The sequence below is a fragment of the Lampetra fluviatilis genome, chromosome 23 (assembly GCF_964198595.1).
Source record: "Lampetra fluviatilis chromosome 23, kcLamFluv1.1, whole genome shotgun sequence".
Classification (NCBI taxonomy): Eukaryota; Metazoa; Chordata; class Hyperoartia; order Petromyzontiformes; family Petromyzontidae; genus Lampetra; species Lampetra fluviatilis.
Genome location: NC_136297.1, coordinates 9,757,006 through 9,783,278, shown reverse-complemented (window position 1 = coordinate 9,783,278; position 26,273 = coordinate 9,757,006). Strand labels below are relative to the sequence as shown.

The window sequence follows — 26,273 nt, the reverse complement described above, 5'->3', positions numbered from 1 at the left end:
TTCACAATGACCCCTTCGCTTTCCCTCGTGGGAATCGCTGTTAAGAGTCATGTCAGTCACCCGTCCCTGTGAATTTTTATAACTGTGAAGATTAAACAAGGTGATGGCTGTCAGTATTTTACCCGTGAAATACACCCGTTGTATTGCATACGTTCTCTTTCCAAATAAAAAGTTCACATCTCGTTCCCACACGGTAACGCAGAGCACTTTCATCCGGGCATCGTTTGCTTCGACCTTTGGAGAACAAGATGAGATGCGCGCACGGATCGGTCCTCGTTGTGTTACGAAGGTGATGATATTTTACGAGTTCCACGTCAAACGGTGCTCATCGGTTGTTCAAGTCTTCGCCGAGTCCTGGAGAATCACGCCCGCCGACGCTTGCGATAGGCAAAACGTTCACAGGAGGTCCTTCACGTGCAGGTTGCGGCGCACGGCGTTGGAGAAGCCCTCGTTGAAGCGGAACCACACGTCACTGGCACCCACCGCCCTCCCAATGCGCCGCTCGATGGACTCTGGCTCCGGCACGCCGTCCACTGCGCCAGCCACGTGAATGGGTGGCACAGTGAGGATGGTGGGGGGGGGAAGTGGGGGTGGGGTAGCGGCATCGTTAATTAAACGACTGAGGGTCAATAGCCAAAATAACCCAAAAATCCGTTCTATGCCTCCAAACAACATTTAATTAGTCTATCGGGCCCATTGGCATTCCAGTTAAATATCCATCCCAGGAGCATTTTTTTAACCAAGTAAACTTTGGGCTGGTTTCAGCCTTCTGGGTCTCATCAGCAAAGTAATTATTTTTATTTATATGTTGAGACACGGAACAGATACTTGCTTATATATGCTTATACCGATAATCCTCCAACAACACCGCAATATACTTTTTGTGTTGCATAGGGCTGTAGTTTAGTTGCGAGCCCACTGGCCAATGACATCTGCTAATCACCATCAAGCAGCATTTGTTTAACAAGCCTGACTGCACACGTATAATGCTCCACAACAACAACGCATTACGAGTTTGAAAAATAAATACAATGGCTAGACAGCAAGCGGCACCCTCGTCATGTGTGGATTCTAGATTTGAAGCTTTCGTGGTTTTTTCGGTAAATGTCACGTAGGTAAAAAAAAGTAAAATAAAATTAAAGCGCAACACAAGCATCCTTCAGGTGGGGACAACATAGCGAAAGCGCAACCGCTTAAGTGTGTCTCAGAGATGGCCATGTATGGATGTTGCACTTTTGTTGCACCTTTGTTGCACCGTGTGTAGCCAACTGTGCTAATCGTCATGTGCAGCTTGCAACGAGTGAGCGAGGCGGCATAGGTGTGGAGCTGCGGATGCAGTGTGGGGTCGGGAACTACCTGAAACTGCCAGCGCTGGCTCCCGTCGTACCACAGGGCGGCCGAAGAAATCTGTCTCGGGCTGGGGTGGGAGCGGGGAACAACGCACGCACGTCCAGGAAAGGGTTAACTCAAAGATGTGTGGGTGGAATGTCATCCAGCAGTGCAGTGACATGCAAAGTAAAAGAGTCCGGCTCGGACCATCATCACCGCAATCCCTCTAGGGTTGACAGAAACAGGTACCAATTTGTGAGACTTCAATAGTGTTTCACTTATGGAGAGACTGTCGGATTGTGACCACTGGCTTGGAACTGCCAATAGTGATGACTTTCACCACATTATAAATTGAGCAGGGAGACACTTGATTTTTTTAATCAATCTGTTGCTGCAGGTTTGAAATATACCATGTGCCCTCCTCCGATTCTGCCCTTACGTTCCCCCAGATCCCCCCCCCCCCCTTTGCAAAGCAGCAACACCCGTGAATAAGTCAGAGGCAACGATTGATTGGGAATGCTGCCGTGGTGTAACAGTTAACACACTGCACTTGTAATCTAGAGGTCGCCAGTTCAATCGATTTCTCTGTGTGGCAGTTGAAACAATAGTGCAAATTTCTTAAATCACCCCCCCTCGCTTCTGTCCACCCAGCAGTATGACACCACCGTCGATTGGCAGGTGGTGTGCGGTGGGTAACGTGTGGCTAATTCCACCTCTTCCCAGATGTCTCGCCAGCCCGGTAGCGTAGGCCAAACACTCTCTCGAGGGAATCTCTAGAACTCCCTCAAGTGGAGGTGGTTCCGACAGCAGCGGCGTGAGCGAGCAATCGAAGGGCTGCACTGCACGGGCGACCGGTTGCCTTACCGGCGCCAACTTGTCGTTGACGACGATACTGCGAAGCGAGTGCTCCAAGCGCTTCTGGTGGTTCTTGGGTCCCGCTGTCTGTGCCCTGGCGGCGCCTGCTGCACCGGTCCCGTCCCGGCGCTGGGCAGAGGGGGGGGGGGGAAGGACGAAGTATGAGTTCCGTTGAACAAGGGCAGCACACGTAGACGGGCGAGGAACACTGGTGCTCAGCAGAACCGCTCGGAAAAAGATTACTTTGTGCCGCGTAGCTTATCGCGGTTGCGCTGTGTATCTTTCCGATGCGTTTTCGAGTTGTACCCATTGTTGTTTGGCTTGTCCGACGTTGCGCTTCAAGTGTTGTTCGGCATGATGTCGGACAGCAACACACGGTACAATCCAAAAAAATAAACACACTTTGGAGAGCTAAACAGTGGTTTGGCCGATCAGTAGCCCTAACCCTCTTCCCCAACCACAACCCAATCTTTGCAATATACAATTGCTATAAAGCATTAGGCATCAAACGCTACATGAATTGTAATCGATTACAGTATTTAGGGTCTGTGCTAATTATTTGGTTACTCAATGTAATATCTATGCTTTGGGGTGAATAAAACCACGCAAAACGAGACAGTAAGCGATATATTCCATTAAAAAAAATAATCGGTTCTTGACGTAAATCACGACCCAGAATTACATTCCACCAAGTCAACTTGCAGGGTGGCGAGTTACATGGCTATTGAGTATTAATGGTTCATTGGATCACTGATTAGGATCAACCTGTGTGCATAACAATCAATGATTTATGACTTCAAGATATAATATGCAAATGTGCGATTAGGCTATTGGAAATAAAAAGAGCAAACGAGATAGAAAATACAAACGAGACGCACAATACAAACGAGAGAGGAAATACAAACGAGACAGATAATAGAAACGAGACAGACAATACAAAAGAGACAATACAAACGAGACGGACAATACAAACGAGACAATGCAAACGAGACAATACAAACGAGGCAGACAATACAAACGAGACAGACAATACAAACGAGACAATACAAACGAGACAAATACAAACGAGGCAATACAAACGAGGCAGACAATACAAACGAGACGGACAATACAAACGAGACAAATACAAACGAGACAATACAAACGAGGCAGACAATACAAACGAGACAGACAATACAAACGAGAAGGACAATACAAACGAGATGGACAATACAAACGAGACAGACAATACAAACGAGACAATACAAACGAGACTGACAATACAAACGAGACAGACAATACAAACGAGACAATAGAAACGAGACAGACAATAGAAACGAGAAGGACAATACAAACGAGAAGGACAATACAAACGAGACAGACAATACAAACGAGACTGACAATACAAACTAGACAGACAATACAAACGAGACAATAGAAACGAGACAGACAATAGAAACGAGACAGACAATAGAAACGAGGAGGACAATAGAAACGAGAAGGACAATACAAACGAGACAGACAATACAAACGAGACGGACAATACAAACGAGACAGTGCCAACTGGGTACTTAATAACCACTCTGAAATCTAATCGTGACCCACGCACATTACCAGACCCCCTAGGGCCCCCAAATCAGTTCTGATTAACGGACGCAAATTAGTTGGTTTTCAATGCAGTCGCTCTCTCTCAACGTAATCGATTGTATCATTGGGGAGATCTCTGTCAGAGGGACACAGAATGTGTATACAAGGTACAGCTATTCAAATGGAAACGGAAGAAACAGCATGATGATGTGTTTATGGAAAATGAACTTGATAACAAAAACATAGCACTGGGCCAAATGTAGAACTCTTTTAAAAAATGTTTTTTTTACCGGGTAAGTCTCACTGAGCTATTAGTGCTCTTTCAGAAGTGATAGCTCCACAAAGTGGAAATGTATAGCAGCCAAGTACTCTGCAACCTCTTACCGCTAATCCATAACAAATACTTTAATCAATGCATGCCACCACCTGCTGTCACATATGATGGAATGGCAGCCCAACGAGCGAATGCGTCCAAGAGCACGTCGACTGTGGAACCGGAGGGACGCAATTGGCTTGTGCGGAGGCGCTCAGGGCGATTGTAACATTGCGTGAACGTGAGAATGGCGACGGCTTGGCGATTCTTTCATTCAGCAGTGGACAGACCGTGGCTGATGATGAAGAGTGTGTAAGAGGCCCAACTCTCCAACTAGCTTTGTGGGGCAAATGTTCAATTGCTCAATTGCCAATTATAATTGCAACTGGGACTTACCCGGCGCTGGCTTTGGTTGACATCACGGATTAAGGGTTATGTTTAGAGATAAAAGCCAAGCTGAAGTGATTACATTAAAAGTTATGGATTAGGGGTTAGAGGTTGTAGAAGGGAGGTTAGGGGTTACTAAATGGAGTGCTGGAGGTGGGGATTATGGGCCAGTGGCCAGGATTAGGAGGCGGGGGGGGGAGCGGGGATCATGGTCGAGGATCAGGACTCGAGCGAGGAGGAGTGAACGAGAGGCAGCAGGGATGTATGTATGTACGTTGAACTTCTTTGGCACGGACGAGACTTATGGTAGAGATGTGATGGTGGCCGGGATGCGACAGTGGCCGGGATGCAACGGTGGCAGAGATGCGACGGTAGCAGGGATTTCGATTGAAAGCTTTCGTGACTGCAGGGATTCATCTTCTTGGTTCTTTTGGTAAAGTCATGTAGAATGGAAATAATAAAATAATAAAAATAAAACATGAAGAACAGGTCTGTCGGAAAGACAGCGTCTGAATGACAGACCTGTTCTTCACCTGAGGACGGCTGCTTGCGTTGTGGCCGAAACGTTGTGAGAATGATTTTATTATGTTTTATTTGTATTATTTTATTATTTCCATTCTACGTGACTTTACCGAAAGAACCAAGAAGATGGTAGCAGGGATGCGACGGTTAGAAAGGATGCGACGGTGGCAGAGATATAAGAGTGACAGTGTCAGAAAAGCGTGAGCGGGCAGTGGCGGAGATGGGCGTGCGCCCCTCACCTCAGTCGAGTTGCGTGCGATCGCCGCGGCCTCTGTGCGCCGCATCCGCTCCAACTCCACCTCGCGCGCTATCAGCTGCCGCATCTGGTATGACAGCTGCTTGCGCTGGGGCAGGCTCGGGTAGCGTGCCACCGCCTCCATGTTGCTGCGCACGCACCGACAGGCATGGCGATAAATCGATGGAATCGGTGTGAGCTTGTCGGCACGTGGTAACAAGTCGGTAAAAACAAGGCGTGCGTGCGGCGTCAAAAGAAAGCCGAAAATTAACGAACCGTTTTGGAAATTGGGAAAGATAACAAAAATTTGAACTATTTCAAAAATAAATAAAAATGTTATTTAGTTATCTGGGTAAGCATCGCTGAACACCCTTTACAGCAGTGGTCAGGAGGCCCAGAGATCCTGGGTTCGAATCCAGGCGGTCGCCTGTGATTTTTACCATCTTCTCAAGTGGAGCGAGTTGATGGTTACAGGCCCAGGACCAATTACTTCAGAAACCAATCCATTAAGCTAAATTTGTTCTGCACCTAATTTGGCTGAATGTCAGCTCTGAGAATTAAATATTAGCTTGACCGTCATGTCACAAACAAATGGGTAACGGCTTCCCTCAACTGTGTGGACCAGAGGTCACGTGAAAGGGTCTTTGAGGCAGCTCTGATATCCGCTTCAGTGGGATGCTCTCTAATACTAAGGGTTGCACTGCTCTGAAAAATATCCAAGTGTTTCATATTCCTGGTTCTTTCGGTAAAGTCACGTAGAAGGGCAATAATAAAAGAATATAAATATAAAACAATAAAAATTCTCACGACGTTTCGACTGCCACACAAGCAATCATCATCAGGTGTTAAATCCACAGCAAGAAAATTTGAAAAAAGTGGCGGTTTTTAGGAAAAACCGCCACTTTTTTTCCTAACGTTAGGAAAATCGCCACTTTTTTCAAAATTTCTTGCTGTGGATTTCACACCTGATGTGGATTGCTTGTGTTGCAGTCGAAACGTAGTGAGAATTGTTATTGTTTTATATATATATTATTTTGTTATTTCCCTTCTACGTGACTTTACCGAAAGAACCAAGAATATGAATCCCTGCTGCAGTCACGAAAGCTTTAAATCAAAATCCGAGTGTTGATCAAGGTGAGAACTCAAGTGACCAGGGTGAGTCTCATTTTCAAGAGTGACCTGGTCTCATGATGTGACGCCAAAAAGCACAATCAGTATAAAATTAGGGGAAAAAGACAAAACTCTTCTATACGATGGGTTCTGCGGAAAGATGACTGGCTAATCCATTTTAAGAAATGTTCCGTATCTGGAAGGACTCTTAATAAAGAGTTCCCAGACCCCCAACTCTAGCGCTACGCACACACAAAAAAAAACACCACACCACTGAGCACAATAAGACTTTCCTCAATGATCCCAACAAAACCCTGTGAGGGTGAAAACGCCACATTCTCGCTAGCAGGACAAAGCCACCGCCTGCGAGTCCCGACGAGCAAGAGTAATTGTCCCAGCCCAACGGGTTCCCGTACGCCGGACGCGCCGTCACCTCACCGCTTCGGTTTTGTTTAAATTCACAGTTGCCGAGCACGGGCCCAAATGGCCACAAAAATTCCAAGCGGTCAGCAACAGAGAGCACCGTTGGCGGCGTAATAGACGAAGAGCGAATGCATTTCTTGATATCGGCAAGGGAATAAGGACTTGGGTAAAGAGACGATGGGGGGCGGGAATTAAAATTCGAGCAGTTCGAGGGAAGAAGAAGCGGACAGAAGAAACAACACCGTAGACCGGATCCTCAGGAGAGAAGTTCACGGGAATGGTAACCAGAGTTGTAGTGATACGTAGACGACTGACTGCAGGTGAGCGAGTGACGGCAGTGAGAATGAGCGAGCGGTGAACCTTCAACGAACCCGATCGCCTCACGGCGTTCCGGGTACGGCGCCAGCATCGATGCCACCAGCGCGGCTCCCGTTGGCCAGCTTGGCCCCCTCGTTGAGCATGAGCTGCTGCATGTGCGCCGGCATGTAGAGGAAGGCGTAGATGAGCAACAGCACCAGCAGTGCAGCGGCGAGCGGCAGGCCCCAGTCCGTGATGACAATGGGCTCCTGGCACCGTGCTTGGAACATTCCGCGGCGTGTGCGGCCCCGCGCGCCACGGATACTTTGCCGAGAATGCGTCTCCAGTCGCCGACTCTTCGGGGGGTTTAGCTAAACGCACCAGCGGCTCGGATTGGATCGAGCGGTAAAGGAGCGCTTGCAGGAAAATGCAAAACGGCGGCACGGTTTTCCGAGAGCGGGTCACGGTTTTCTAAGACAAAAGGATTTTTTGTTTCTCGATTGCTGCCGCCGCTGCCATTTTTCGCTGCTCTTCGTGAACTTGTGACGAACCGACTTGACGAGGGTGAATAGCGGAAAGTAACAATCCGCAAGCACGAACGCCGACTTCACCTGATGGGCAGAGTGAGAGCTGCCTCAATTCGTGACTCTGGCTGCGCTTTTAAGTCAGAACAGCACACGCACCGACACAACTATACACGCACACCTTCTTCATACACACTGCCACAGCATTACGACGGAAAGTCCCACGCGAAATGAAGCATCTGAGCAGCCCCGCCGTGAACAACGTCTTTTCTCTTCTCCTGAAGACAAAGGTTGAGCTGTCAGGAGGGACGGAAGGCTGCTGGCTGGACCCAAGTCTTCACACACTTGAAGATTAATCCAACGTGCTGGGGCCACGGTCGCATGAGACAACGAAGAGTCAGGATATCTCGGCTTCAAATGAAACAACATCGATGAATTTTAGTAGAAATATATTTGCCGGTGTCGGTTTAGCTGCTCTTTCCCGCTCTCCATCTGATGCGCTAAGATCCCTCGTCCCGTCCGACGGATTAACACTGCTCGTGAAAATGTCCTTTATGTAAGGTATTCCCTCTCCCTCCCGTCGTCTCTCTCCGTTAGTCGTACACACACGTGCACATACACGCGCGGGTACCGCGAGTGTAATCTGGTACATGTGAGTGCGCGTACGCACGCACATGCTTTTCCGTGACGTGCCGTCGTCGAAACAATCTGTTGGTGCGCACGTGGCACCAGCTTGTGTCCTACATAAACCCAAATGACATCCACGGGACAGACCGTGGGGCCCGCGCTCGACTTCCGCCGTCACGCCAACGGTGCCGCTTGTGTCATGTACGCGAAGACTAGGGTGGCAAAGACGGAAAGGGGACATGACACCATTTTTAAGTGAGTGGAAGACGGGAGGAGTGGTGAGAGGACAAGAAGAATTGACACTTCAAAGTTAGGGTCAAGGGCATATCCCTTCAGCGGCAATCTCTGCAGAGGGCGGCCCCAATGGTGAGTGACCTTCCATTGCCACGGCCGTCCCTTTCACACTCGCATGGTTAATTCCACACCAAGGTGACGACCGCCAGAGGGAAAGGTTTGCTCGTGTAATTTTTATGGCACGTAAACCGCCAAATTATTCGTAAGAGAGGGCCCCCGTATATAGCTCGCAATACCCCACACACATTTTGCCGCCACCTGCCGCTCCCTCCTGCCTCCCATCCTAATCCTCTTCCATTTCCCCCCGCAGACTTGAGCGTTTAAACGCTGTATTTCCTTTAGCGAATCAACGGTGGGATTAAGCGGGTGCGTTTCGCTGTTTGCGATCACTCTCTGCATGAGTCATGGCTTGGCAGGTCACAACAAACGCAGCCCCCCTCCCCACTCAAATGTTGCTGCCACTATCTGCTTCAAGCAACCTGTGGTCTGGATTAACATCAAATTCCCAGAGCCCAGGATTCAAGAACAAAAATAACCTTTTAGGGAAATTGCTTGGATCACAGCAGCCAGAGGGGAGCCTGTGAGCCAATGGGTTGGGCTCCACATTGGAGAGGAATGGGGGGGACAGCAAAGCATGGTGACTTCCCTCGACGCTCCCGCCCTCCCAGCTATAGCTGGGGAAAATCAGTCGTTTAATTAACGATAAACTTTAATAGATGCCTTTTATTGTTGTCGATTACACGGGCCCTGCCTCTGGAAGGCAGGAAACGCCCTACGAGCCACGCCCAGCGTAACAACGCCGATGGTGTCAACAGGGACCACCCATCACCTCCAGTTCCGCAATACACATGGGAACAGAGACTTATAATTGTCAGAGCAATTGTTTACTTAAATAATAATCGGAGGGCCCAGTTCTACTTCCACCGGTACGCTCCACGTATGTACGTTGCACACCTTATAACCGCAGACCACACCGTCCACAACCTCATGCACGTGGTTTCGATACAAGAGCCCTCTCCGTCTCAATCGATATCGACAATCTTTGCTGCCAACAGCAGGATCCAGCGGACTCTTGCGTTGGGTCCTCCCGACATTCGTAGAAGACGATGTGGGGACAGGTAGCGGCTTCCCACTTCTCGCCGACGGGCGCCGCATATGGCACGACCTGTCCCTTGCCTCCACCGTGATCGCGGCAGGCAGCACCTCACACAGAGGCGGTGGGGTGCTTGATTTCGTGACAATTAAAAGCTTACTCTCAAGATGCAGATGTCGCAGATATGGAAGGGTTTATCCAAATGAAATGGAAATTTGTTCATCACTGTTTTTTTTATTTTGGTGGTAGGGGAAGGGGGGGGGGGTGGCTGAAGAGAGGCAGGCCCACTCAAGAATTTGGGTAAAAAGGGGCTTAACGTTTACCAGAGACAGCAGGGACAGATTATGAGCGTTGGAAAGTACGAGGGGGGTTCATGTTGCATCCCCCAGCCCGTGCGATTATTGCTGCTTTGGAAAGTCCATCCGCTTAGCGTTAATTTTGAATGTATTTAGAGCGGGGTCCGAAAAACAACCATAAAGTTAAATCCGTGAAATATGCATCACGCCACTGTGTTTAAAGAAAAGCAGTGCCACTCTATAAGTTTTCGCGCGTTGTGCTGTACAGCTCTCCGATGGGTGTTTTATTTTTTTCCCGGCTGTACCCGTGCGTTGTTTGAAATGATGTCCGATGTTTTTGCCCTACATTCTGGGGGCCTCTTCAGGAAGCAAAATGAGCGGTGCTATCTAGGAAGGATATGAGCTCCTTGATCCAGTTCCTAAAGTAGCTCCCAGAAAGTTCAGCAAAAAGTCGGACATCATGCCGAACAACACGTTACAATCCGAAAACACATGCGAGAGATGTTATATAACGGTTTTCATCAATCTGAGCCGGCCTTCATCGCCTACACACGGAGCTCTCTCCCTCCTCTAACCCCCTGCAGCATAACAAAAGGAGGCTTAACTTAACCCTCTCCACGTCCCATCCTGGCTCCTCCCCCCCCCCTTAACCTGTATAGTCTCGTGTCTCTTAGAGTTCTCTCCACTTGATACAGTAATTTTGCTGTGACGGTGCCACCTGAAGACGGAAGCTTGTGTTGCCTCCGAAACGTCGTGATTTAATTTATTTTTATTTGATTTTTTACCTACATGACTTTACCGAAAAAACCAAAGAGTATGAACCCTTGCAGTCACGAAAACTTCAAATCTAGTGCGTGTTGTGGTTCGCGCGTAGCGCTACAAATCCGGCGACCCGAGTTCGATTCCCGCTCACAGCCAACACCAGTAACGATTAATTATCTGAACCGGTAACGGGCCTCCCCTAGGACGACTCAGTCTCCAAATTAGTACCTGGTGTGGTATGTAAACATCGCCACTGGGGAGACGAAGGCTGTCGGGCGTGATGCTGGCCAACCACCTCTTGGTGTGCCGTGCCGGCCTTCATAGGTATTTGCTAGCAGCACTTGGCCCAAATGTCTGTTGAGGCTATATGGGGGATCTTTGTATTTATCTGTGTGCCACTGGGAAGCGGGGTGGTCGCCGCACTGCAATACAAACTTGGCAACCCGAGTTTGATTCTCGCTCACGACCAACATCCGTTACAAATATCCAAACTGGTCTTGGGCCTCCCTTCAATCGACTCGGCCTTAAATGGGGAGACAAAAGCGCCCGGGCGTTGTGCTGGCCACCTACCCCCACCCCACCTCCGTGTGCCGTGCTGGCCTTCACAGGTGCCCGCTAACAGCACTTGCCCCCCCCCAACAGTCTGTTCAGGCTATATGGGGGGGGATCTTTGACTCTTTTGTGTACCGCGCGCCACTCACGGGTCGAGCAGGTAGGTGTACTGTCCGTCCTGCGTGCGCTCCTGCCGGTAGGTGAGGTTGTATGCGAGCATGGTGGCCACCAACTCGGACAGCTGCTGCTTCTCCCGAGCACTGTACAGCTGCGTGTTCACCTGAAAGGGAGCGCGGCGACAACAACAACAGTGAAGGCGGCAGAATGACGCTGGGGTTTTGTAACCGTGGCCGTTTGCTATTAACAGTCACAAAACTGTGACGTCTTAGGATTTTGTCCCAGCCAAGACAAGGGCAGAGTAGAAAATATATATATACATTTACAGTCACCTGTCAATCCACTGCTAGATGAAGCCCCCCACTCCCACACACCATGTTGAGCGTAGTTCTTTGATCCCCTTTCCACTGGTCAGTGCGGTGCCCTCACAATACAGGTGGTTTTCCACTGGCTCTCAACCGAGCCAGGTCCAAACCGTGCTATGCTGGCCTCACGAGATGACGTATGACTCTGGCTCAGGGCCAGGCAGGGCCAGGTGGGCAGGCCTAATGACGGCGTTGATTGCATTGCGTGTTACGTCACCGCATCATCTACATCCGTCTCGAGTTCTGCAGCGGAAACAACAGCACGGCACCTCGGCACGGCTGCGGCGTGGCTTGGTCGTGCGTGGGGACTATTCGGTTGCGGTGACTCACGGGACGCATTTTGGGCGAGACGATGTCGAGGATGAGGCAGAGGGAGTCGAGAATGAGGGCGAGGGCTGGCACGTGGGTTCTGATGTGTGCCGACGCCTCCCCGATCATGCTCGTCACCAGGTTCTGCGACTGCGCCAGCTTGCTCTGCATCTACTCCACCAGACACGTGCCACACATTAATTTGTATGCAAACGTGCATACACATGCACCACACATTCATACGTATGCTTATATATAAGGTCAACAAGACAAGAATAGCTGTTTCCCACGTTTTAATAAAACAGGCATAGGCGATATCAGATATCATTAAAATGACGCCAACGTGATGACACTTTCGATGGAAGTAATGTCACTTCCTGTGACATCACACTTTCGGATGAACACCACTGCTTGGGGCCTCTGCACCGAGCAGCCACCGCTTATCTACACTCCTCTCTAAACTCCGGTCACCGCAGCTCCCCCCAGCCAACAGACACGGCACAAGACTGCACTGTCGGCAGTTGTGCGTCGTATGCGCAAATGACGAAGCTGATGAACAACATCGACTGGCCCACGTCACACACCAGCAGCGGTCGGCAACATTATATAATCGAGGGAGAACGCGAGCTGCTCCATTCGTTACCCTGAAGAATCTCTCAGCAAGTGGAGTAAAACGTTGGGACATCACGCCAAAACAACAAATCCGAGCGCTGTTCCCCACCTCCCTCTCTCTCTTGGCTAACGATGGCTATGGGGCGGCTGCGCACCTCGAAGTTGCTGTTGGGGTAGTTGAGGCGTGGCGGCGAGTTGGTGGAAAACAGGAAGTGGAATGCGACGGCCACGAAGGGCAGGTAGCGCATAAGCACGTAGTTCTGGCCACGGGCGATGGAGCAGCTTGCCAGGTCCTGGAAGCAGAGCCACTCGGTGCCCAGGCACACGAGCTCCATGCGAGGGTCCTTGACGCGCGCGGCCAGGTAGTTCTCAAACAGGCCCTGCACGCGCGCAAAACGGCGTACGACGCCGGGTTTAAGGGGAGCCCGCCAAGGATGCCTTCTGCTTGGACTCGTCGGTGGACGGGCGTAGGTCCCGCTAAGGGGCGAGTTTTACCGTCGCTCACCTGCGTCAGCTTCTCGTACTCTCCGTTGGCGGAGACGAGGTGAAGCAAGCTGTGGAATCGGGCGGCGCCCGTGCTCATCGTGGCGCGCCCCTCTGTGGGGCCCACGTCGACCTCCCAGGGCGCCGTGGGGAACAGCTCACCGGCAGCGTCGCGACTCACCCGCTTTCTGTACATCACGCCACCACCGCCGCCACCATACGAACGTCGTCAACAACAATTTAACCCGTAGGCTTTAGCGACCAATATTATTAATAATAAAGGCTTTTGTTGTTTAAGATCGCGTAAACATAAATGTGTCATTATCGCAACCACCACCCGATACAGCTAATTAGTGAGGTTTATCACATAAACTTTTTTTTGATACCAGGTAAGGCCCACTAAACTATTTAGTTATTTTTCAGAAGTGACCTGGCTATCACAAATGACAGCTCAACAAAGTGGCTTATCACGTGCAAATTTATAGCAGCCAAATACTCTAAAACATGTTTCTAAATGTGGAGGGAAAAACCGGAGATACCTGGATAAAAATCCACTTGACTACGGGAAGAACACATACAAGCGTCATAGATGGGACCAAACCCACGACTTCCTGTATACCAGGCGAGGTAGTTAACATCTCGCCACCGTGGCGTCCATGTGCCAATAAGTTACTACTTCAGCATACTTGTTTGTTGGACAGTAAACCCGAAACATTTACAATTTGAGTACGAAGTTTCGCTAGTAATTACAACCAGCTTCATCAGGCGATGTTGCCTTTGTCATCAACAAAGATAATCGCCGTCCTACTGAAAACAATAACAATCACCCCCAACACCGCGACCACCACTTCGTACTTTTTGATAGCGCCCAATGGAGACTGTGCCTGCTTACATTCAAAGTGGACACCAGACTCCAAACGTACATAAGGCAGAGGAAAGCGTGGAGCAATGAACGCTGGTTTGTGTTCGTTGTTGGGTGGCGCAGTGACCAGACTAGGGGGGGGGGGAATCGCAATCTATAGAAGGCTGGAAGTTCAAATGAAGGATTAGGGGGTTGAGTCAGCCCATAAATCCTGCGGTTTAACTAAATAAAAGTATCGCTTTGTGGGGAAGGCAATGGTGGTTGACCGGAAGACTCGCCTGCATCATAGAAATGTGGAATTACCACCACTGGCTCAAGTATGGGCCCCATGCCATTTTGAGGGAGGAAACCTCCTTGACCAATTTGTACAGTTTTTGGGATTACGGGCAGGGTTATTGTTGGGGGTCTTGGTTCGTGGTTGAGTGTTGGCGGCTTGGGCTTAGCGTCGGTGCACAGCGAGCGGTTAGCGTTGGGCAGACCTAATGGTCAAGTACCATTGTGATTGTGAAAATCGTCGTGAAATGCAATGGCATTGCAATTGTATTTTCATATAACAATGCTGTTGTTGTAATTTCAAATATGATAGTAATAAAATTGATAGTAATAAAAAGCACACAAGATCCCTGGGTTTCATCTTTCACGAAGCTCAGCCCACCCTAAATCGCATCCGCAAAAACCATGGCAGATGCGGGTACCTGATGCATAAATGTAAAATTAAACACTCTCCAGTAGTGTGTGACTGTGGTCATCCAGAACAGACCGTACAACATCTAACGAGGCAACGCCCGATCCACAAGTAGGAAGGAGACATCGCAGCAATGATACACTCCGCTGCTACTCCTGACACAGGTTATCTGGCTTGACCACCTGAATGTGAAATTGTAGTTGTTGCTCTGCACCTACATCAGCAGCCATATTAAAGAAGAAAAAGAAGAAAACTGAGGCCAGGTCTGGTCCCGGTGGGGGTGTGTGAGAGGAGCACACCGCTGTGGTCGAGGCAGCCGGAAGATCTCCTGCCACACTGGGAAGAGCCCCTTGGTCTGGTCTTTGAGGCCGATGCTCAGGGACTGCACCGTGTGAATGTTCAGCTCACTCTGTCCCCGGCCCTGCAGGAACTGCACACGCAAAGACAAAGCTATAGGAGGGAAGGGCAGGCAAGGGCGGGGAGCAGGAGGGAAGGGCAGTGAGGTAGAGGCAAGTACGGCAAGCCAGTCAGGCTCACCTGCAGGGTGTTGATGCATGAGCGGATGTCGTTCTCGGTTTTCTCACAGAGAGCCAGGAGCACGCCCGTGTCCACGTGGAGGCCCTGCAGGCTCGAGATCTGGCCTCGCCCAGACAAACGCAACACAAAGCAGGAGGCACACAGAGGCAGTTGGACTACCATGGCGTGCTGCACAGGGACAGCTCCCCAACGGAAGTCCCCTGCCGCCTGGTGCCTCGGGGTGTAACGCATGGGAGTCGTAGCGTAAGCATTAAGCGATGACGACGATGACCAGAGCGGGTGTCTGTCATGGCGCTATGTTGCCGGGCACCTCGAGGAGTCTCTGTGCGAGTCGCGATGGCATGGTGGGCGGGAAGGCGAGCGTGAACGCCTGCTGCCTGAGCGGCCTCAATGCAGGAGTATACCTGGGTGACAAAAACACAATGATCCCCCACAGACACACAGACCATTGGGGCTCGTGCTGTAGGCAAGCACCTATGAAGGATGGCACGGCGATGCAGAATCACAATGACAAAGATCCCCCGCATGTATTAATTCAGACTTTATTAGCGATCGCACGTTAAGGCCAGAATGGCACATGAGGAGCAGAGGTCGCAACCGGGTACCCGATACCCGTACCCTACCTGATACCCGGCTACCCGTACCCTACCCAATACCCGGCTACCCGTACCCGGCCGGGTACGGGTAGGCCGTGAGTCACTGGTGAGTAACCGTTTGTCACTCATTTCGGGTAGGGTACGGGTAGGGAACGTACCCGGCCGGGTACGGGTACCCATTTGCGACCCTGGTGCGGCCGGGTACGGGTAAGGAATCAAAACCCGTTTGCGACCTCTGATGAGGAGGTACTGTGGTTCAATCAAGCACCACACCAAACCGTCTTTGTCTCCCCCACTGTGTGGATGTTCAAAACCCCGACAACGCAAGTCGTGTGGGCGGGACATGTGACTGCCGTCCACTCACAGATCGTTGCAGATGCAGATGATGGGCCTGAGCAAGAGGCCTCCATCTTTCTTGCGCCGTCGGCCCCCTGGTGCTGCCCCACCGGTCTCCTTGGTGTCCTTCCGGTTCACGAGGGTCAGGAGAGTGGTGATGGCCGCCTGAAATAGCGTGCAAAGGAGCGGAGGTTCTTTAAGCTCACTTTGCCACGTTGGAGCATTTTATTTGGGCAAATAAGGGAATATGTACTGATCAGTTTAACACGTAGGCTTTCGCGACCAATATTGTTCATAATCAACGATTTTTGGGTTTAGATCGCTGCTCTATATAAGAACGGGAGACACAGCAGAGCCTCACCATTCTGGCGAATTGCCCGATGATGCTGGATGCAATTACCAGCGAAACGTCGTACTCAAATTGTAAATGTTGTGGTTTCACGCTTCAACACACCGGTGGGCTAAAGCAGTGAACTATTTGTCTTTTGTCAACGTGACACTTTTTTTACTGATTGGCCGTGTCGGGTGGTGGAGGGTTACGACACATTTATAAATAACGCGATCTAAACCCAAAAATCGTTGATTATGAACAATATGTACTGATTTTAAACCAGCCTATGATTTGTTCTGTAACGATTCTGAGGTCGCGACTAGATTCCAGCGTAACACTTACAAATAATTTGATTGATACATACGATCAACGCGTTGACACCTGCCTAATAAAGAAACGAATGGCAATGCTCTCAAGTTTGCATCTTATCCTCACGACCAGGAAAATGAATCCAAGGAAAAATAATTTCGACGCACAGCGCAGAAACGTCGTGTGCGACAGAACGCGGGATATCCCCTTCCCCGAGCTGTCAAACCCTGCAGTGTCTCCCAGTGTGCGTGCGTGCAATTGAGCGGGCAAGGTGAGTACGGTGCTCACCAAGGGCGCCCCGTCCACCTCGTCGATGACGAGGCAGTTAGGCCGCTCACTCGCACCCAGCACCGACTTCATCTGCGTGGCTGCCTCAATGCGCGTGCGGAACACCTCGGGGCTCCGGTCGTCGCTGGGAACGGCGCGCAAAGCAAACTCACCCTCAGGGATGTACACTAAAGTCATTGATTAATTACACCAACGCACGCGAAAAGCTGTTAACTTATCGCAAGCGTCGTTAATCTGCAACCCAGATTAGTCTGTCCACGTGTAATCAAATTAACCATAACAGTGATATTCACACATTTCGGTCCTCAAACGTTGGTACCACAAGGGAGACGGACTCACACGAGACATGTGCGAGGAGCGGCGCTAGGACACGGCATGCGCAAGTGGTGCTGCGTGCATACCTGGCGTTCATTTCCACGACGTTGTAGCCGGCGTGATGCGCCACCACGTGCGCCAGCGTTGTCTTACCCAGCCCGGGAGGCCCACACAGCAGCACCACCTGGCAAGCGGTGGGAGCATAAAATCCGGACAAGTCGAAAAGAAAACATTTTTTTTTTTTACAAATTAGTATAAAACGTGTTTTTCAACAAAATCAGGTGACAACTTAATTTGATTGGTTCTGTTGGGAGGTGGAGTGTTAAAGTTAAAATGTGATCTAACCAAAATTTTGGAACAGCCTTCTTTCTAGAACTGAAATTTGTCAAGATCACATCACTTGTTATATGTTTTTTTACTCTTCAGGCAGTATTAAACTAAACAATTTGTATTTTACAAGGTAAGACCCACTGAACTATTAGCTCTTTTTCAGAAGTGACCTGGCCACAAGTGACAGCTCAACGAAGTGGCCTATCATGTGGACATTTACAACAGGCAAATACTCTAAACGCATGTTTCTAAACGCGTAGGGAAAAAATGGAGGACCCGGAGAAAAATCCACGCGACCACGGGGTGAACATGCAAGCTCCAAATATACAGCAGGCGTCTTCAGGGTCGGGATCGAACACATGAACCTCTTGTACACCAAGCCCAACGACGTTACCGACGGACATGTTGGGTTTTGTCATTGGTACTCTTGGCCCACCGCTCACGCGGTACGATATCGTACACGGGTGCGTTTGTCTGACCTTGTACTTGGGACGATTGTGTGCATCCAGCTCATCCTCCAGGATGTCCTCCGTGATCTGAGCTTTGCTCTTCCAGTTCTAACGAGACACAACAATCACTCCTGATAATTAAGTACATCTGGTATTTACGCCATTCTTATGGCACATGGATATTGTCAAAGCCCTGTAGTCTGCAGCAGTTGCAAAGTCTCAGGCAATGTTGCTGTGCATAATTCCAAGAATAATTTGCGAGTACTTAATAAGAATTTGTTGTTGTTACAGCATAAAGGCCAAAATGTGAAATATAATACATTTTAATACATTAGTGTCCATTTATAAATTAAAATTGGAATGTGTCGTACGTGTCTTGCAAAAGACACATTGCATCTCAAGGTGTTATTCAATTTACCCAGGAAATCCTCACCGAGTCTCACAACTCTTTTTTAGGAGCGTCCTGCCTTGGAATGCTTGGCAAAATTCCATTGAATGACACGGCAGGGGGCGCAGTGTGCTGCGGTACCACCACACAATACGAGACCCAGGCGGCACGGCAATGAACACACCTTGTTGGTGCCGCCACCCCTGCGAGTCCAGCCCTGTTTCTTCTCCCACTCATCCCTCGGCAGCCACTCGCCCTTCTTTTTTTTCTGCCCCCACTGCTGCCTGCTGTCGCCCTGTTTCTTCTGTTGCTGCTGCTCCTGCGGCTGCTCCTCGTTTGCAGTCACGGGCGGTGGCTTCTTCTTCCTCTCGCGGCCGAACACGACCATGTCCCACAGCTTGAGCCACTTGAGGAGGCAGCGGTTCATGTACTGAAGCACGGCAGGGTCAGGGGTGAGAACAGAGGGGTCAGGCACTAGGAGCGTACCGACGCGTTTGTTCATAAACTACCGTATTTTCTCGATTGAAAGACGCCCCAGAAAGTAACACGCACCCCAAAGTCCCATGCCCATTGACAATAAAGTTAGCCTGAGTTATGCAGGATGCTGGTTGTGCAGGGTATGATGGGTTGTGCATGGTGTTGGTTGATATGGTGCTGGTTGACAAGGTGCTGCCTGTGGAGGGTGCAGGGAGAGCAGGGGAATTCACATCGTCGCTGAGCAGCTCCGTGTAGTGCCGTGGGGTGAAACGATCGACCCAGAGCCCCTTGCTCTTTGTCCCATCGTCACCATCCACCTCGTCTCCGCCTCCATCATCATCACCGCCGCCACCGCCCTCACCACCCAACTCCTCCGAGTCCTCGATCTCCTGAGCCACTCGGCTGTCATCCGAACCGCCAGGGTCAGGGGTCAAGCGTCGTCGCGGTGAAACGTTAACATATTTAAAACATCCATGAAAATGCAGGCTTAGTGACGCCACTTAAATACTCTGCAATTGTCAGTGCTTTTAAAACATACGTTCACATTTTTAGTGTATTCATGATAAGCGTTACTTGCGTCCATACCTGCTCGTTAATGAAATTGATGCATAAAGACAAGCGATTGCTTTATTCAAAGTGTAAATTAAGCAAGTCCGTGTACGCACCTGTTAAGCAAAGTGACGAATCTCTCAGCCTCTTCCAGAACCTTTGCGTGCCTCTGCACATTTCAGACGGCACAAGGCACGTAAACGATGAAATGCAACTATTTTAATTTCATCAAGGCCCACTGAGCTATATAGCTCTTTTTCAGAAGCGACTTGGGCTCTCACAAATGATTACTCAACATCACTTGGAAATGTATAGCAACCAAATGGTTTGAAGATGGAGCCGCGACCTTGAGATTCATCACAGATTCATGCTCATCAGAGAATTCTAGAGCTGAGCTCTCCGATTACACTGGTCTACAATGTTTTAGACGTCATCTGCTTCAGAGATGAAATGTGCTGTTTATTATGGTTTTTGATGTGCTGAATTGAAATATGATAATTAGAACAACTGATGGGCTACTGTTCCCAAGATATACCATTTTTTACATTTTACGTCTATGTATATTGTGTAGATAGTAGAGTTTTACTCATACATTTTAAACCTACGTCTTTTCATGTGTTTATGGTTGCTTTACATGATAACATGTCACCTGTCCTGTTCATGTAACACTTAAAAAAATCAGCTAAATGGTTATATACATATAATGTATTATGAAACAAAAGGCAAACAACTTATGTATAAATAAGCACATAGTTTAGTCCTTATTCAGTGTCTACTCGGCGCTTCTTGGCTTGTCTCTTGTACCTACAGAGGGAGAGTACAATTTTCAGTTGTTGAATTGACTCATTGTTCCAACTCTAGGAAAAGTCCACATTTTCACCAGGTGACTGCCCGAAAGAGGAGCCTTCTCCAACGACCCTGGAGAAGGCTGTTGTCCTTTCCCCACACCTCCAAATAGCACGGTTGGCTACATACGGCACGAAAGATGGTCAACATACGAATATACATACAGATCGCAGCCGATAAGAGCAAGGTGCGTTGGACAACTCACCTCCCTGACTACTTGGTCTTTGAGCATCGCGAACGGCACGCTCAAAAGCTGCAGCGACATTTGGCTCCGGAAGCTCAAGTCTGGATTCTGTCGAAATACAAAAAAGTGCGTAGCTGCACACGATGACGAAGTTGACGAGAACATGAGATGGAAGTATTTTGCAGCCTGCAAAGCAAAACGGCTCTACTCTTGTAGATGTGCACCCAGACCAGTGATGGGCAACCTAGAGTGAGCCATGTAAGTGGCCTCCCTTCACCTCAGTGGGCTGCAAGCTTAAAATTGTGCGTGTGCACTAATCGTGACCCCACGCATACACGTGGAAACGGGACGCATTTATCAAAACTGTACAAAATAATCACATCGTATATTGTACAATATCATGCCGGTACTACTAATTTCGAGAATGAATTCGGATCTTTTTTCACATTCTGGGATCGTCACATGACACCGGGTGTCATGCGACACTGCTTTTCGCAGTAAAAGCACGGATGTGACATATTGGTCACGTAACGTCAGAGGTCAAAATGGACCAGTACTTGACGGTACGCCACACCGGCACTACTAAACACCAAACGTGTATCACGTCATCATTCCTGACAAATCCAAACCGATCTTTCGTTGTTGCTCAGAATGGTCCGAAATCTTGCATCGGAATAATCTTTATAATAACAAATCCCTGCTAGACTAGGTAAGCCATCTACAAACTCAACAGCTGCGCGTCGTCGCGCGCACCATGGGAGCCGCGTGGCTGCTGCTGTCCGCGCCCAGCGCCAAGTAGTAGCGGTCGCCACCCGGCACCGTCACGTTCACAAAGTCGTCCGTCACAGGCGGCCGCTTCAGGACCCGCTTCCTCTCCACGTCAGCAGCCACCGCGGCGGTCGCCACGGCTTCCGCGGAGGCCATCGATACCGCCCGCTTGGGTTGGCCGCCGCGTCTACTGCAGCACAAGTAATGCTTATTCCAGTTCATGGTATGGCAAGGTGAAATTTGCAGCTTTATTGGTGTATATTCTTAGGTTCTTTCGGTAAAGTCACGTAGGTAAAACATATTAAAATTAATAAAAGTAAAATAAAATAAAAATCACGACGTTTCGGAGGCAACACAAGCTTCCGTCTTCAGGTGGAACCGTCACAGCACGATAGCTGTATTTACTTGATACAGCTATCGTGACTTTACCGAAAGACCCAAAGAATATGAATTCCTGCAGTTACAAAAGCTTTAAGTCGAGCATATAACGTGTGTGGAAGTTTCAGAGACCTCTGTTTGATCTACTAACCCTCACCTCCAAAACGCTGGGATTCACAGGCCTTCGCCACTGCGCCTGGCTCACGGGGCCAAATGCGAGCGGTTTATTTTAAAGGTCCACCAGCATACTACTACTGGGCACCATGTCCTTGCATGTCCGTGTGTATGTGTGCGCATATAAAGCACAGCAAGTTGGCACAGTAGGGGGCACAGGTGGTGCAACAGCCAGTCGTCTCAGTCAGTCGACCTATGGCATCTGGGTCTGCCCCGTGACCTCCAGCCAGCGGGCGTTTGACACTTCACGTGGCCTCAACGTGCACATAGCCTGGCACAAGTGTCGTGGTAACGTCACCGCCACTTAGTGGCGAATGGCGGTTGTTGTTGTTGTGTGCGCATGTGCGAAAGTGTAGCGGTTAGCAAACCGGGCGGCCCGAGTTCGATTCCCGGTCACGGTCAACACCAGTGACGATTATCTGAACTGGTTCTGGGCCTCCCCAAGATCGACTCAGCCTCAAATGAGAACTTAGTGCGATGTGTAAACATTGCCACTGGGGAGACCAAGGCGACCGGGCATGGTGCTGGCCACCCCACCCCCTTGTATGCCATTTTGGCCTTAATAGGTGCTCGCTAACTACACTATAGTAGGGCATTTTTGCCTTTGTTGTGTGCGCACAAACGAACGCGGACGCACTCTGCCAGTACGTCGGGCGGGGAGGCATCGAGGTCGTGGAAGCCGCTGAGGTCGTTGTCGTGGCTCCCGCTTGACTCATCCCCGGGTTGGGAGGCCACCGGTTCGGTGGGCGCAGGTTTGGGCAGGAGATCGGCCGTAAATTCCAGCCGCTTGATGGCATCCAGTCGGGGCCTCTTGCGCTTGGGCGCTGCACAAAGGCAACCACGGGGCGGATTAGTCTTGGGGCCTACTTGCTGCAGCACTGCATCTGGGTTTTCCCTCCATATATAAAGAAACATGTGTTTCGAGTATTTGGCTGCGATAAATTTGCACATGATGATGAGCCACTTCGTTGCACTATCATCTGTGGCCAGGTCGCTTCTGAAAAACAGCTGAATAGCTCGGCAGGTCTTACCAGGTAAAATAAAATATAGGTTATAGTTTATAGTATTGACATGGACATGCTGTCCTGGAGGTGAATATCTGATGCAAAAGCTCCACCACAGACGTGGCCACGCCCAGTGATAATTCACAGCAGGGACTCTGGTGAATATCGCCAACTTTATTCCAGGCGCACTTGTACAGGTCTCGACACCTAATCTCCGAAAACGCGTTTTAATGTTCAGTTCAGGCTGCTTTGCAAGGCAGGTCTGTGGAATACCTTAGAACAGATAAGCCTAGAAATAAATAAAAAATACAGAACACTAAAAAGGGAAAGTGCAGGCCCAAAAACCCAAAATGTCAAGTGGCCAGTAACACAGTACTATTGAAGGTATAACATATCAAAGTTAATGGATTTCTTGAATGAGCAATAATAATAATTTACATCTGTAAGGCATAGTTCATCCGTAGATCTCAATACGCCATGTAAGGAAAGCAGAAAACCAACATAACCAGGGTAAACGGCGAGAACTAGGTGGTTAAAGGCCAGTTTAAATAGGTGAGTTTTCAAGACACCAAGGAAGTAAGAACGTGCGAAAATAAACTATTGGACCTGAATTCGACCGTCAAACAGTCTGAAGCAGTCTGAAGGAAGAAGCCGAAAGAGAAGTGTTTGTGACCTGCAGTGTGCTGGTTGAACAGAGTGTGGACGAGACGAAATGGGTCAGTCGGATAGATCGAGCCCTCAGCATTGAGCGTGGCCTGCGTGCAGTTGGTTGGTGGTGGGTGAGTCGGTGCGTTCTTACTGGTAGGGGCTCTGACCGCGCTCGCCAGCATGTCTTCCGCGTCCCTCTTGCTGGGGTGGTTCTCTCCGGATCCGGGAGGATTCGTGGAGGCAGCGCTGGGCCTCCCGGCCCCGAAGTCCCCCGATTGGAGGGCCTCCTCGAAGGACGTGGGCTGCACATTGCGACGAGCGACCCGAGGCTCTTCCTTTTTTCGGTTCGACTCTGCGAGCATAAATGGCAGCAATTCATCAGACAGGACTGGAGAGCAATGACCAACAAGACACGTGGCCCAGCGACCTCCATCTGACGGGAAGAGAATATGATTGCGATGGTAAATGGCACGTTCTAACAAAGATAGCTCTTATTAGCACTTCCCAATAAAGGTTGAAAGTCCATAAAACTTTTTTTTTGGGTTAGATCGCGTAAATATACGTGTCGTTTACCTGCCACCACCCGATGCAGCCAATTAGTAAGGTTTGTCACGTAATAAAAACGTGCCAATTACTGACTAGTTCAGCACATCGGCGTGTTAATAGAGAAAACTCACAACATTTACAATGTTAATGCATTCGCTGTCTGCAGAGGGGGTTGGGGTCACAATATCTCTCGTATAGATCACCCAACATAAATTAGTTTCAAGTTGTGATGTAATTAGGGACTTACCCTATAGAAACCAGATAGGGTGGAAATCCAGATTTAATTTGTGTGCGGAGACAGAATGGAGTTCTGCTTATGTAGTACTGTGTACGCTTAATCCAGAATGCTCCATAATGCACAAGCCAGTACGTTTGTATACCTGTCAACCCCTTATCAGTGCCGCCTACCTTATTACAGACCAATTCAGACCTTATTGGTCACCCCGTTGTCCTTATAAGTCACCACGTTGTCCTTATAAATATCAACGTTCAACCTACAAAGTCCCATCACAAGGGAGAAACACCACCAGATTTTTTTTAAAAATTGCCCTATTAAAACGGCTGAACGCAGCATGGACCTGCAAACTCAATGTACCTGCACAAGAATACGGGGTAAACAGTGATGGGATGACACGGTTATTATGCGTTTGGGTCGATTCAGCCCATCATCACCCCCTCTTCACGAGTTCAAATGTGCGGGTCAACTCAGCAGTGCTTGCCCGATGGATAGCCCTCGCCATAGGAATGCGAGATCTCCACCACTGGTTCTGCAGGGCTCAACGTTCGCTCGTGACCTCTGTGGGTCTGGGGCAGGCCACGTGGCGAGAAGGGAATGATACAGGAGATTGCCCAGAACAAACGACGTGGTTCAATGTGGATTAGAAGTTTTCGTGACTGCAGGGATCCATACTCTTTGGTTCTTTCGGTAAAGTCACGTGGGTAGAAAATAAAGTAAATCACGACGTTTCGATTGCAACACAAGCAATCAAAAACATGTTCTTGCTGTGGGTTTCCCACCTGATGGTGATTGCTGCTTGTGTTGCAATCGAAACGTCGTGATTTAATTTAAACATCCGTGACTTTACCGAAAGAACGAAGTGGTGTCAATTCTAATTACGATAGCGCCATTATAATTATTATTCCATCGTCTAATCAAGAATCGTCACTTTCTCTCTCTCCCAACGTGCTATGAAGGGGCCATTGCCAGAAACGTCGTCTATTATACAGCAAATATATATATGCCTTGGAAGGCCACATAACTGTGTTAGTGATGGAGTCTATTTTGTATTTCACTTTGGTTAAGAACAGTGGTAGCCGAGGGCCAAGCAAACATCAGAGGGTGACGTCCAACGCGAGGAGATGGAGCAACGAAATCATCTGGCGTTGCAGTTGGGTGGCTTGGGGGCAGGGAAGGCCTTCATCCAGCAGCAGATAGAGCACGCACCGTGGTCGCGTTCCATCAAAACTTCCAACTCGTCCGCGAACTCGTCCTCGAACCCGTCGAAGTCGTCCCATTCGGCCATGGCGAGAGAGTTGCTTTCCTTTTACGAGGCTCGTGTACGCGTAAATGTGAAATGTTGCGATGTTTATAAACGACAGCGTTCTACGGAGGCTGCTGCTTGTTGCTGCGGCCGCCGCCGCCGTCACCGCGAATTTGGCGGGAAAAACTTTGCGCGCGAAGTCTCCGCCCACGGCGCGCCTGCTGATTGGCTCGTGGCTCGCCGTGAGCGTCTGGATTGGCTGCGACGAAAGTCACGTGGGCGCGACGGATGAGCCTTTGGGAAGTAGCAAGATGGCGTCGCCACCCCCCCGCCAACACCCCCCCCCGTCATCCCCCCCCGCCAACAACCCTCCCCCCGTCATCCCCCCCGCCAACAACCCTCCCCCCGTCATCCCCCCCGCCAACAACCCCCCCGCCAACACCCCCCCCGTTCACTCCCCCCCCGCCAACAACCCTCCCCCCGTCATCCCCCCCGCCAACAACCCCCCCGCCAACACCCCCCCCGCCAACAACCCCCCCGTTCACTCCCCCCCCGCCAACAACCCTCCCCCCGTCATCCCCCCCGCCAACAACCCCCCCGCCAACACCCCCCCCGCCAACAACCCCCCCGTTCACTCCCCCCCCGCCAACAACCCTCCCCCCGTCATCCCCCCCGCCAACAACCCCCCCGCCAACACCCCCCCCGCCAACAACCCCCCCGT

The 26,273-nt window shown here is 49.9% G+C and overlaps 1 protein-coding gene across 2 annotated transcripts; it reads right to left on the bottom strand.

Moving 5' to 3' along the window:
* Positions 1 to 164: 164 nt before the first annotated feature.
* CHTF18 (chromosome transmission fidelity factor 18) lies at positions 165 to 25,848 on the bottom strand. 2 transcript variants are annotated; one of them, XM_078867139.1, is made up of 23 exons: positions 25,516 to 25,848; positions 23,677 to 23,877; positions 22,511 to 22,697; positions 21,307 to 21,511; positions 20,575 to 20,661; positions 19,640 to 19,692; positions 19,205 to 19,376; positions 18,682 to 18,927; positions 18,140 to 18,217; positions 17,417 to 17,514; positions 17,016 to 17,139; positions 16,116 to 16,252; positions 15,466 to 15,559; positions 15,156 to 15,254; positions 14,918 to 15,048; positions 13,094 to 13,259; positions 12,744 to 12,968; positions 11,998 to 12,147; positions 11,335 to 11,465; positions 5,212 to 5,356; positions 2,194 to 2,313; positions 1,357 to 1,417; positions 165 to 533 (listed from the first exon to the last, which is right to left on the bottom strand). In XM_078867139.1, the coding sequence occupies exons 1-23, from the start codon at positions 25,592 to 25,594 to the stop codon at positions 397 to 399; spliced, it is 3,126 nt and encodes a 1,041-aa protein (XP_078723265.1). In that variant the 5' UTR covers positions 25,595 to 25,848; the 3' UTR covers positions 165 to 396. The 2 variants fall into 2 exon arrangements, with proteins under 2 accessions (XP_078723265.1, XP_078723266.1); XM_078867140.1 differs by having other exon boundaries at positions 21,307 to 21,508.
* Positions 25,849 to 26,273: the final 425 nt, after the last annotated feature.